Source organism: Danio rerio, chromosome 19 (assembly GCF_052040795.2).
Source record: "Danio rerio strain M-AB ecotype USA chromosome 19, GRCz13ab, whole genome shotgun sequence".
Taxonomy (NCBI): Eukaryota; Metazoa; Chordata; class Actinopteri; order Cypriniformes; family Danionidae; genus Danio; species Danio rerio.
Window position 1 is genome coordinate 29,726,558 of NC_141039.2, and position 13,452 is coordinate 29,740,009.

Genomic DNA, 13,452 nt, shown 5'->3' on the forward strand with positions numbered 1-13,452 from the left:
TATTAAATTTATTTATGCTTGTAAATTGTTTCTTATAGGCACTTCCCTGCACAATCACCTCAATCAGTCTTAAATTATAAATTCTTTACAAACAGGTATTCAACAAATCTTGTGAAATTGTATTTCTATAACAATATATATCACAGAATAAAAAAATTACAATGTTGGATTTTTCCAATATCGTGCATCTGTAGATTTGACTTAATTTCATATATTTACTGTACATAAAAAAACTTGCTAGGGAAAAAATAAGTTAATTGTACTTACTTTTGTAGGTACTATCAAACTCCCATTGTTTTAACATTCAAGCATCTTTTATCATTTTTAAAATCAATCCCTTAAACCGATTAGTTAAAGAAAAATTATGTTACTTTACATAAAAGTTAAGCTCATTCTATCAGTAACTACACAATAACAATGCTACAATATTTCTAATGCAAATCAGTGAGACAAGCATAAACAATATTTGTTTTGCCTGGTAACTTTTGCTGCCAGAAACGTATGTATTAATGATAAACCCCCTCCTGTAAAAGGACAGCATTCTGTTATTAGAGAGACTTTGGATCTTCTAACATGTGTCCTTCACTACACAACAAATACTTTTGTTTGCATTTAGAGACTATATTTGGATAGACAAAATGTCTCTGTGCGTTATATTTTGAGATTAGAAATGGTATATTGTATGTCTTCAGGGGTATTCATTTATCTTCTTTTTCTACCGACTGTTTGTCCTGCCATACAGTTTTGCGTTCAGTACAATGACTATTATTATGTATATTTTTGTTTGTGTTGTTTTGTTGTATGTTAGGATTTCTTGCAGTTATTTTGTTGGCAAAAAAATAAAAAACATTGATGCTGTTTAATGGTGTAGACTGTTGGATTATGGATAAATTCTAAGGTGTAAAAAGAAAATCTATATCATTGTGAGAGGCTTATAATGTTAGAAATATGAAGTTTTTATTTGTGTCCAAAGCCTTATTATAATTCTTCCAAAAAATGTGTTATGTAAGCTGTTAAAATCGGAATTTCAGTGTTGAAATGAAAAGTTTGTACTGTATTTCATGTATGTTTTTTACCTTCAAGGTCTCCAAGTGAAAGTGAGTCTTACATTATTTTATCATATGTGAGTCTTATTATAAATGGTTCTTTGAGTTCTTTAGATAACATTCTCAAGATCAAAATGCAAACACATCCCCATTCAGACTGAAAGACTCACCTGCCTCGCCAGCACAAGCAAAGTGACGAAGAAAATGAACAATGAGATGGAGCCCATGGTTTTCAGATCTTTCAGAACACCCGGCCTGAGGCAGATAGACAAGAAAAATACAGTTAAAAAGTCAAGAAGACACAAAAGCGGAAATAATTATGTGTGTAGAGTAAGTTATGGAAGACACAGACTTTTTAGCAAAGCTATTGGTCCTAACCTTATTCAGATTCATGATAATATTATCAACTCAAGTTCATTAGACCAGGCCAGGACTGCATATTTGGAAAACTGCAAAAATGTGCCCAGTCATACATCCGGCTGTCAGGGTTCTGCCACTTTGGTCTTGAAAATTCTTGTTTTGGTGGCAGAGCTCTGACACTTCTCATGTCTGGTCCTGTTTCTGTCTCTGTGTGAGCGCGCGCCGTCGTGGGTGTACGTAGAGTGTGCGCGCTCCTGCTTGACGCGGCCGCCTCTTGTACTCGTGTTTGTGTTTTCGTCTGTCAGCAGCATGGTGTTTCATTCCCAGCGTCTCAGTCTTGTTGGTTTCGGTTTTGGTCGGTGCTGGGATGAAGCATGCATGCTGCATATGTGAGCGCATGGTGAGTGTTTTCATTCATCGTGTGCTCGTGTCTTGCGTCTTTTGTCAAAGCACATGGCTCGGTGTTTACATTGGTCACGTGCTTTTGTCGTGTGCTTCAGTGTTGTGTTATGTGAGCGCATGGCTTGTATTGTCTCTCTGTGTCATGCGCTCTCCCGTCTATTGTCTAGTCCCACCCTCCTTGTTAACCCATATTTAGTTAATTGTGTTCACCTGTGTTTCAATTTACTTTTTTGCTTTATAATCCCCCTCATGTTTTCAGTCCTTTGTCAGTTCGTCGTCAATATTACTCTGTCTTGTTGTCTCCAGTCCTGTTTTGTCCTGCCAGCCCTGTCAAGTTTGTTTTTGCCTTTTTAGAAATGTTTTCCCCTTCGGGGTAGTTTTGTTTTGCCTTTTATTTTTATTTGTAGTTTATAATAAATATTCCTTCATTTTTCTGCAATTGGGTCTGCACTCCTTTTTTTCCCTCACCGACCGTGACAGTACGAACTGACCAATATGAGGACCCAGCAGAAAGATGACTCCTTCCTCAGCCACATGCCACAGCTTCTCCGTCTGCATGCGCTGCGGCAACATGGCTCTGAGCTAAAGGAGTTTGCGGAGAGGTTCCGTATGGCAGCAGAGGGGCTTGGGTTCAATGACTGGGCTCTTTTGAATCTCCTGAACTTCGCTCTTGATAAACCCCTCTATCCTCTGCAGATACAGAGATTGGTGGGCTACTCGTACAAACAGTTTGTGGACCATATGGTTAATCAAGTTGCCCATGAATGTCGTCAGGAGAGAATCTGCTCTGTTCTTCCACCAACAGACCAACCTGAACCCAGCTCACTGCTGCCTCCCACAGAGAAGAGGAAACTGAGGAGGAGGAACAGGTCTTCCTCTATCATTACCCCTCTATTGGTGACGGAACCTGCTGCAGCCCACCCAGCTACAACCCTGGCTGCAGCATCACCCAGTGAAGCACCCGCAACAGACACTGCATCAGTCCTGCAGGCAACGGAGTATACTGCAGTGTCTGAAGAGGTGGCCAGCTTCCCGCCACCCAGACCAAGGAAGCGTCGGAGGAGAAAGGGCTCCTCCACCACAACGGCTCCAGCCCCTGAGCGCCCTCCAGTGTCGGCTCCAGCCCCTGAGCGCCCTCCAGTGTCGGCTCCAGCCCCTGAGCGCCCTCCAGTGTCGGCTCCAGCCCCTGAGCGCCCTCCAGTGTCGGCTCCAGCCCCTGAGCGCCCTCCAGTGTCGGCTCCAGCCCCTGAGCGCCCTCCAGTGTCGGCTCCAGCCCCTGAGCGCCCCTCAGTGCCGGTCCCAGTCCGGCTCCTTGCCCTGCCGGCACCACCCAGACGTCTTGCCCTGCCGGCCCCACCCAGACGTCTTGCCCTGCCGGCCCCACCCAGACGTCTTGCCCAGCCGGCACCAGCCCGGCTCCTTGCCCTGCCGGCGCCACCCAGACGTCTTGCCCAGCCGGCCCCAGCCCGGCTCCTTGCCCTGCCGGCGCCACCCAGACGTCTAGCCCTGCCGGCACCAGCCCGGCTCCTTGCCCTGCCGGCACCAGCCCGGCTCCTTGCCCTGCCGGCACCAGCCCGGCTCCTTGCCCTGCCGGCGCCACCCAGACGTCTTGCCCAGCCGGCCCCAGCCCGGCTCCTTGCCCTGCCGGCGCCACCCAGACGTCTCGCCCTGCCGGCGCCACCCAGACGTCTCGCCCTGCCGGCGCCACCCAGACGTCTCGCCCTGCCGGCGCCACCCAGACGTCTCGCCCTACCGGCGCCACCCAGACGTCTCGCCCAGCAGGCCCCAGCCCGGCTCCTTGCCCTGCCGGCGCCACCCAGACGTCTCGCCCTGCCGGCGCCACCCAGACGTCTCGCCCTGCCGGCGCCACCCAGACGTCTTGCCCTGCCGGCGCCACCCAGACGTCTCGCCCTGCCGGCGCCACCCAGACGTCTCGCCCAGCCGGCCCCAGCTCGGCTCCCTGCCCTGCCGGCGCCACCCAGACGTCTCGCCCTGCCGGTCCCAGCCCGGCGCCTTGCCCTGCCGGCTCCCCTCTGGTCTCCAGCCCTGCCGGCTCCCCTCTGGTCTCCAGCCCTGCCGGCTCCCCTCTGGTCTCCAGCCCTGCCGGCTCCCCACAGGCCTCCAGCCCAGCCGGCTCCCCACCAACCTCCTGCCTTGTCTCCCCTGATAGACTCTCCCTGGGTCGTCCCTCCTGCTCCTCCCTGGTGTTCCCTCCCTGCACCCTGGACGGACCCTCCGGCTCCACCCTGGCTCCCTGCCGGGGCCCCCGACCCACTGAATCCACCCTGGACTGTCCCTCCTGATCCTCCCTGGTCTTGCCCTCCCATCCCTCCCTTGTTTGTCTTGTTGGGTCTGGCTTGGTTCCCCTCCCTCCCTCCCTTCATGTCGTCTTGCCTGTTCACCTCCCTGTCTTGTGTCTGTTGATGTTGCCTGTTTTGTTGTCTTGTAGTGTTTCTTGTCTGTCTTGTACCTTGTTGGATGTTCCCTTTAGGGACGCCAGGTGGCCTCCCTTTTGGGGGGGGCTAGTGTCAGGGTTCTGCCACTTTGGTCTTGAAAATTCTTGTTTTGGTGGCAGAGCTCTGACACTTCTCATGTCTGGTCCTGTTTCTGTCTCTGTGTGAGCGCGCGCCGTCGTGGGTGTACGTAGAGTGTGCGCGCTCCTGCTTGACGCGGCCGCGCGCGCGCTCTGCGTCCCTCAGACGCGTGCGCTCTTGTACTCGTGTTTGTGTTTTCGTCTGTCAGCAGCATGGTGTTTCATTCCCAGTGTCTCAGTCTTGTTGGTTTCGGTTTTGGTCGGCGCTGGGATGAAGCATGCATGCTGCATATGTGAGCGCATGGTGAGTGTTTTCATTCATCGTGTGCTCGTGTCTTGCGTCTTTTGTCAAAGCACATGGCTCGGTGTTTACATTGGTCACGTGCTTTTGTCGTGTGCTTCAGTGTTGTGTTATGTGAGCGCATGGCTTGTATTGTCTCTCTGTGTCATGCGCTCTCCCGTCTATTGTCTAGTCCCACCCTCCTTGTTAACCCATATTTAGTTAATTGTGTTCACCTGTGTTTCAATTTACTTTTTTGCTTTATAATCCCCCTCATGTTTTCAGTCCTTTGTCAGTTCGTCGTCAATATTACTCTGTCTTGTTGTCTCCAGTCCTGTTTTGTCCTGCCAGCCCTGTCAAGTTTGTTTTTGCCTTTTTATTAATGTTTTCCCCTTCGGGGTAGTTTTGTTTTGCCTTTTATTTTTATTTGTAGTTTATAATAAATATTCCTTCATTTTTCTGCAATTGGGTCTGCACTCCTTTTTTTCCCTCACCGACCGTGACACCGGCTGCATTTTGTGTGTAAAATGAATGATATTAAGCGCTACGATGCAACTTTTGTTCCTTTTTTTACACTAACACTAACTGCTTACAGTATGTCTGTACAGACGACTTTTCAGTGAGATCAGTTTGCTCAGTAGCTCACCTTGTACAGCATCAAACTTGGGAAAGACTTCTCAAGAACATGTGCAGGAAGGACATGTAAATGGAATGTATGATGAGCAGATATTTGCAGTAATGTATTTGAAGTTGGCAGAAAAGTACACAGCACCCTCTGGTGAATTTACGAGAAATGGCACGTATAAGAAAACGTGGCCCAGTAACGTATTTGAAATTATCAAAAATGTACATGGCAGCCTTTAGTAAATTTGTAAAAACAAAAACTTCAAGCCAAAAACTAACTATCAACTGTTGTATATATATATATATATAATATGCTTATTATCCATCACTCCACTGTTTGGCCCTATCTTGCGACTGAAGACTGAATAATAGAAATAAGTAGGTTAGTGCAGGCTGTTTGTTAATCCATTTTCCATTTAGCAAGCTTCATGTTTAATAAAGTGCTAGCAAACTATTACAGCTCAGATCAAAGTCTTGTATTTAAATCTTTGTTGTGTGGAAAGTATCCATGTAATAAGCGGGATAATGTACGACCAGCTGGTTGTTTTCACAGAATAAAACCATTCAGTCTTATACAACAACCACCCGCCCTGCAGATAAGCTTTTTTCTGTGAGAATTACCGGCGGAATTATCTTTTACATATCTCTTCATTGAATGTTTTCAGCTATTTCACAGCTTACAACTGTCAGAAATAAACCAGGCTTTGAAGTATGTGAGAAACTAATCGTACACACAGGAGCTGCTTGAGAACAAAGACCTAGAAAAAAATGTCATAAAAATGCAAGATCTGAACAATGTCTATAAGTGTGGTAACAGTAGTATAAGCATATTAATTGACTCCCTTCTGTTCATTTACCTTAGGTGTGCATTATTATTATTATTATTAGTATTATTATTATTATCATCATCATTATTATTATTATTTATTTATTTATTTATTTTTATTCAATGACCTAGTGTTAGTTACTCCAAACTAAAAATTAGTTTTACTAAGGGTGTAAAACTTAGTAAATACTTTACGATTGTTTTACAATTAAAAAAATAGTAAGGAATATATAACTATTTAAAAAAATAAAAGAAAAAATATGTAGTGTAAAATTATCTATAAGATAGTATCAAATGACTTCTGTAAAATATATTTTAACAACTATATTTTGTTCATAAACATATACACTACCTGACAAAAGTCATGTTGTCTAATCAAAATTTTAGGAACAACAAATAACAACTTGGGGCGATGCAGTGGCGCAGTAGGTAGTGCTGTCACCTCACAGCAAGAAGGTCGCTGGTTCGAGCCTTGGCTGGGTCAATTGGCATTTCTGTGTTCTGTGTTATGAGTGTGAGTAATTGTGTATGGATGCTTTCCAGAGATGGGTTGCAGCTGGAAGGGCATCCGCTGCGTAAAAAATATGCTAGATAAGTTAGCAGTTCATTCCGCTGTGGCGACCCCAGATTGATAAAGGCACTAAGCCGAAAAGAAAATGAATGAATGAATGAATGAAATAACAACTTGACTTCTAGTTGATCTTTTGGTATCAGAAGTGGCTTATATGAAAGGCAAAGGCCTCTAGGCCTTTATTTTTAACTATTTAATTAGGACAGTAAGGTTTGACTTTGCTTAGACAAACGTTGTGTCACTTAACAAAAATAATGTACAGTATAAAATATAAAGTCACGGTGCAGTGGAAAATAATGAATATTGTGTATGACTCCTATGAGCTTGGAGGACTGCATCCATACATCTCTGCAACGACTCAAATAACTTATTAATAAAGTCATCTGGAATGGCAAAAAAAGCGTTCTTGCAGGACTCCCAGAGTTCATCAAGATTCTTTGGATTCATCTTCAGTGCCTCCTCCTCATCTTACCCCAAACATGCTCAATAATGTTCATGTCTGGTGATTGGGCTGGTCAATCCTGAAACATCTTGAACTTCTTTGCTTTCAGGAACTTTGATGTGGAGGTTAAAGTATGAGAAGGAGCGCAGAAGAAGTGCTATCCAGCTGTAGAATTTGCCCTCTCCTATGGTTTGTAATATAATGGGCAGCACACATGTCTTGATAATTCAGGCTGTTGATGTTCCAGATCTCTCGCACACTCACATACTAAATGTAACCCCTTCATAAAACTTAACTGATTTTCTGTGAGAATCTTGAGTCCATGCGGGTTCCAGTAGGTCTTCTGCAGTATTTGTGATGATTAAGATGCAGTTCAACAGATGATTCGTTGGAAAAATCTACCTTCTGCCATTTTTCCAAATGATTTGCTAGAGGTGTCACGGTTGATGATGCATGCGCTCTTTCTGTCATGTCACGTGGGATTGTTTTTTATTCTTTCATGTACTGCTGTTGTTTGTTGTGATCACATGACTTACTAACTAGGATCATCTGGTCTGTTTTCAGCCAGCTGTTGGCACTTAGCTTCTGCTATATAAGAAGCGTCATTACGTGCTTCATTGTCAGTTCGTTACTTTTGTTTATGGTTTCTCTGTGTGTCTTGTCAGGACCCTCATTTATCTTGGTTGCTCTATTAACCCGATTCTGTGACTGCCCTTTCTCCCGACACTGGATGTTTATATTGTTACTCGCTAAACTTTCCAGACTTTCCATTAAAATTTTACTTGCAATTGAATCCATCTACCTAGTGTGTTTTCCTGAACGTGACAAGAAGATTTACTAGATTTGTTGCTCTTACAACTGGGATCGACAACAAGACTTTGTTAGGTAGTGTATATGTACACATTTTGACAAACTATTGCAGCATTAATCAATGCTCACTTTAAATGAAAATGTCAAAGTAAGATTTTTTTGTTTAAATAAAAATAAATATGTAAGTGGCAACAACATTTTTGGCTGTTATCAGCAAAATAAATAAATAAATAAAAGGAATGTAATTACAATCCATTCAATCCAACAGGGTTAACAATCAATTACAGATTATATGTTGATTTATCTAAATATTCAGTTTCATTTGTAATTTAGTAGAATTTCTAATTTTGTAACTATCAAAAAGGATTTAAACACTATTATACAATGGCAACATTTAAAAGTTACATTTCCCCCTGACATTTACTGTACTCATTAAAGTGAAGTTGCTGACCATACACACGGTAGCTATAGCTGTAAAATAATATATTATGAATGCTTTATAAAACATGTGTGTATTATCTAAGTCCACAGTGCCATTTCAGTATTCAGATGTTGAAAGCATAATAGGAGTTATTTGGAAAAAGATGGCTGTAAACAAAAAATGATACAGAAAAAAGAGTGACAAACATGAGGAAATACAATAGGTTATTTTTTTTAAAAAGTTTCTTTTCGTTCACCATCATCCGAAAAGTTTAATCCACACAAAGCCTGCAATTTCAGCAGCAGCTCCTGTCACTCACACTCCCTGGAGACATTAAGAGACAATTCCACAATTCCCAAAAATATCTATATGGCACAATTCTTGATGCTATCACTCACTGTGTGTGTGCAGCGTCTCCAAAAAATATCTGCACACTTAATCCAAAACCACCACACACAAAAATGTCTGAATGTCACTGCGGCAGATGATAAAATATTAAACCAAGTGACATTTAAGATTTTTTGTGACGATTATTTGAGGCCAGTGTTAATGGGAGTTTAAGTACCGGTCTGGTTGCTGGGTTTTGTAGAGAGCCATGCTGTAGTCGTCCAGGATGGAGGCATGAGTCTGGAGAATGATGATATTGTAAGCCACTACAGCGCCGAGCATAATTATCATCTTCAGCTCATAGTTTATCCTCAGGAACACGGAGCACGAGATCAATCCCAAAATGCAGCTGTAGATAAAATACTGTCAGAAAGACACAAGCCAGTCAGTTCATGTAAAACACTAAGAGTTACATAATTAAAAAAAAGTTTTTATCAAGTCAAATTTAAGACTTTTTAATATCTTTTTATGGCCATTATAAATGAAATTCAATACTTGTTAATGGCTGAACACTAAGGATTTCTGATATCGACCAGACAGATATATATATATGTATGTATATATATATATATATATATATATATATATATATATATATATATTTATACAACAGTTCTGTCTGGTTCTTGAATCTGATTGGCTGATAGCTGTGCAATATTCTGCAATACCAGAACTCCTACAGCCACTTCACCCTTTGTGTATTACTCCGCCCACATACAACCAGCAAAAAGCAGACACTACAGATCTAAAGTATAAAAGATGCACGCTTAACTGTTAAACTGTCAGCTTATGATTTGAATCCGGAAGAAAGTAGTTCCTCATACAAAAGGGTTTTTGAGACTCTCCATGTTTGATTTAGTTTTTATATACACAATTATGCCGTCAAACTGTTGTATAAATGCAATATCACACTCGTAGCAGTGCAATATGGCTGTATATCGGCACTGGTGGGGGCACCAACGCACGCCTCCCACCGTTGCCGATATACAGCCATATCGCACTGTGTGATATACTCGTGTGATATTGCTCATATATATATATATATATATATATATATATATATATATATATATATATATATATATATATATATATATATATATGGCTTGCCGCAAAAATGAAATGAAGTTATATATTTATCTATTTATTTTTGACACATTTGGAGTTTAACTTCAGGCTCTGATTCTATTCATAAATAGCATCTGATGTCCCTTGAAATATGACAAAACAGATGTTCCAAGTAAAGTAATATTGTGTGAAAATGCTTGAGGACACATTTGTGTGGTATCTCGATGTCTGCAGAGATCTAATTTCACATAAGCTCTATACAGTGTTGGAGAAAACTATTTTTCCAGCTGTGAAATATAATTACAGAGTGGCCATACATAATCATGCACAGTATAAAGTCGCTTATTATATAATGATGCAAGTGAAACAAATTGGTTTATCTCATGATGCTCATGATTCATCTCACGTCCGTTCTTTGAAGATACAGACAACTTTTCTTATTTTGAAACCCACGCCTTAACAGAGAATTTACTGTTTGTTGTCAAGTGGGTCTGTAAATCAGTGGTTATTCGGGTTAAACTTTTTTCCTGAAAAACAAAATAGCAAGATTTGTGGCAAAAACAGGCACGAGATAAAGTTTGTTGCAACTTACAGGCAAGTAGAACTTGTTGTTTGAGGAGTTTGTGATCTGACCATATGGCCCATCCATACTGCTGTTAGAAATATTAAGTGAAGTTGATGCAACCATCCTGTCTTCACCTAAAAAAAACTTAAAACCAGACAGATGGAGAAAAAAAAATTAAGAATATCACAGCAGAAAGACACCATCACTCTAAGCTGAACACATCTGTTGTGATTTGTAACAAATATGCTTCAACACAAGTTTATAACACCTTTTTTTTACACAAGTGCCAAATTAAGTGAAAACCAATAGGCTGCAAGCAGATGGGAAAAGCAGAAAAGATGACCTGTTGACAATTTTAGCAGAAAAGAAGCTTTTGTGAATATTATTTCTGTCCAGAAGCTGAAGGATTTAATTGAAAAGATACTCAGATGCTAGAAGCATGTTGATTTGTAGCGTATGGGACTTGTAAATACTTCAATTGCATTTCATTTAATATAGAACCACAGTGAATACTTAAAACATAATTAAATACTTGAATGTTACTGCTAGCCATCAAAATATCAATGTTTTATCAAGCCCAGCTGATCTGCTTAACATTTAATATTGTGTGGATTCAAATAACATCAACTTGAAAACCCCAAGAATCCAGTTGCATTGCTTGTGTGTTCCTCTCCCACATGAACAGCCAGTCACTTCATTTCAGGGATAACATAATTTGATCCATACTGGATGAGAGCGCTGGTACACCGATACTAGCCACAATGATGAAATCATACACACAGATGCCACTAATTCTACTCCGCTTGTGCTGTGAATCACCACAGAATCCATAAAGCCCTCCAACTGGGCCAAAAACTCTGTTGCCTGATTTATCAACCAACTGTCTAAATGAATGTGTCATGTCATATTTTTGTAAATACTGAATATATATATATATATATATATATATATATATATATATATATATATATATATATATATATATATATATATATATATAATATGTGCCATAGGAATGAAAATCATCAACAGTTAATTAAAAAGGTATAAACTGTAAAAAAGTATGTGACAAAAAGTCATGACGACAAATGCTTAGAAACATTTTTTTGTTGTGCTGGTTGAAAGTCTCTTAATATTCCAATAGTAATGATTACAGTAAATCATCGAAATGTATTTTTATATTCTCCGTAAGGCATAAGACTAAAAAATGTTCATCCAATAAAAAATTGCCGGCCCAATAATTCACATAATTCAAACAGTAGCTTAAACAGTCTGTCAACAAATGTAGATTTGTACAAGTGCGCACCTCTATTCATGCAGATCTGCCGTTTAGTGTTGTGCGTTAATGTGCATATGAGACAGTCACTGCGGTAAAAACAAATGCTGAATCAAAACTTTTGTAGTTGGTATCATGTTTCAGTTTGATATGTTATATAAAACTGAATGTGAACAGTGCCTATGTCACATTTCCCAAGCATTTTCACAAGGTTCAGTCTTTGGATCGGTTATGTTTTATGTACAGACAAATGCTTTGGATAATTAAACTGTAATTATACTATCGTACAGTCAGATGTGTCATAATATTAAGGGTAAATGTTACCTATGTCACATCTATATTAAGGAATTCCTCAGGGTTCAGTTCTTGGTCCCTTTCAGTTTTTCAAATACACAAAAGCTTCACATGGTTAGAGGCTAAGTGTACTAAAACATGGGTTAATGCTTATGTCACATGATTCCTCAGGGTTCAGTCATTGGTCCCATTCTTTTTTTCTGTATACACAATGCTTAGCATGAAAAAGTGTAAATGTATTATGGCACAGGATGATACATCAAATAATTTGTAGCCTAATTTAACAGTATGCCTATTTCACATCAATAAATGTTCTGTACTTGGTGTCCCGCTGTGTTCCACACACACTAAATTGCAACCTAAAACAGAGCTTTAATTGAACAGTGATATTTTTTGTAGCATTATTTGGGTAAAAAAACCTCTGCCATGTGTATTATACTGAAGACTTTCCTGAATTTATGAGCCACAAAGCTAGCAGGCTCTTAACAATCTTGACTTAACCATAACTAAAACCAGCAGTAAATATTACTGCAACTGAGCATAATCTTAATGAGTAATAATGAAGTACTGAATAGGTGATGTAGTGAACGTCATTTCTATATCAAGCATTTTAAAAGCATTCCAATCTAACTAATAGACCAGGTATCAGACAGTAGTGGTGCTCACCATGTTGAATACGGCCATGACTAGGATAAGTGCAGTTGTTGCCATAGTGAGCGCGAGTCGTATCCAGGGCTTGTTGGTGATGACTTTAGAGGAGCTGGGGAGCCTGGGCATTGTGCAGGAAGCAGCTTTGCCCCATTGCTACGGCAACAAGAGAAAAGTGAAAATAAAACAAGACTTAACTCCCACCAACGTCATTAGCATATCCGCCTCTATTTCAAACGCTCAAGGTTATGATTGTGCCCCACAAGTCAGAGACACATTAATAAACATTCCTTCACAGTGAGTGAATATATAACAATAAAAAGGGCATCTATATCAGCTTTGAGTTGAAGCCAACATTAAATGTCATTCTCTATTCATTTTACTTCTATTATTTTCATAAAAATGCAACTGACTGAAATGAGGACTACTTCTCTCACGAAACACAGTTGATATGGATCTTATCCCCCACAGAGACAGACTCCCCTTGGACCCAAAAGCAATTTTACTAGCTCTCTGAGATAACTTTTCCCATCCTTTGTGTATTCAAAATAGTCTTTGTTTAGTAAGTTTATAGCAAGAGATGGACAATATTTTGATTAAATGTCTTTAAAATATTATTTAATTTTGATATTTATATAATATGGGTATAAAAATAATCAGATCTTATTTGTTATTAAAAAGTTTAAGATACTATTTTGTATTTTAAAATATTACATCAAATATTTAATAATATTTAATAATTTAATTAAAAATATATAATTTTATTTTCAAACAGTACAAGAACTTTGATTCCCAAGCCTAAGTGGATTACCAGATATTTAGTAACATTTGTCAAGATACAAACAAAATCATGTGACTGACAACACTCAACTGGAAAAACAAATAGACAAATTAAATAA

General features: G+C 40.2%; 1 protein-coding gene across 3 annotated transcripts in view; it reads right to left on the bottom strand.

Moving 5' to 3' along the window:
- The window catches only part of adcy2b (adenylate cyclase 2b (brain)), a 167,732-nt gene that overhangs the window by 15,269 nt on the left and 139,011 nt on the right, over window positions 1-13,452 (bottom strand). For all 3 annotated transcript variants that reach the window (XR_015515971.1, XM_087294514.1, NM_001099987.1), the window contains exons 16-19: window positions 12,572-12,709; window positions 10,363-10,479; window positions 8,881-9,065; window positions 1,217-1,301 (exon numbers count right to left, since the gene is read on the bottom strand). Coding sequence is in view for 2 of the 3 variants with exons in the window: in XM_087294514.1 (XP_087150640.1) it covers window positions 1,217-1,301; window positions 8,881-9,065; window positions 10,363-10,479; window positions 12,572-12,709 (525 nt within the window). In the remaining variant the exon portion in view is untranslated. The remainder of the gene's footprint in view (window positions 1-1,216; window positions 1,302-8,880; window positions 9,066-10,362; window positions 10,480-12,571; window positions 12,710-13,452) is intronic.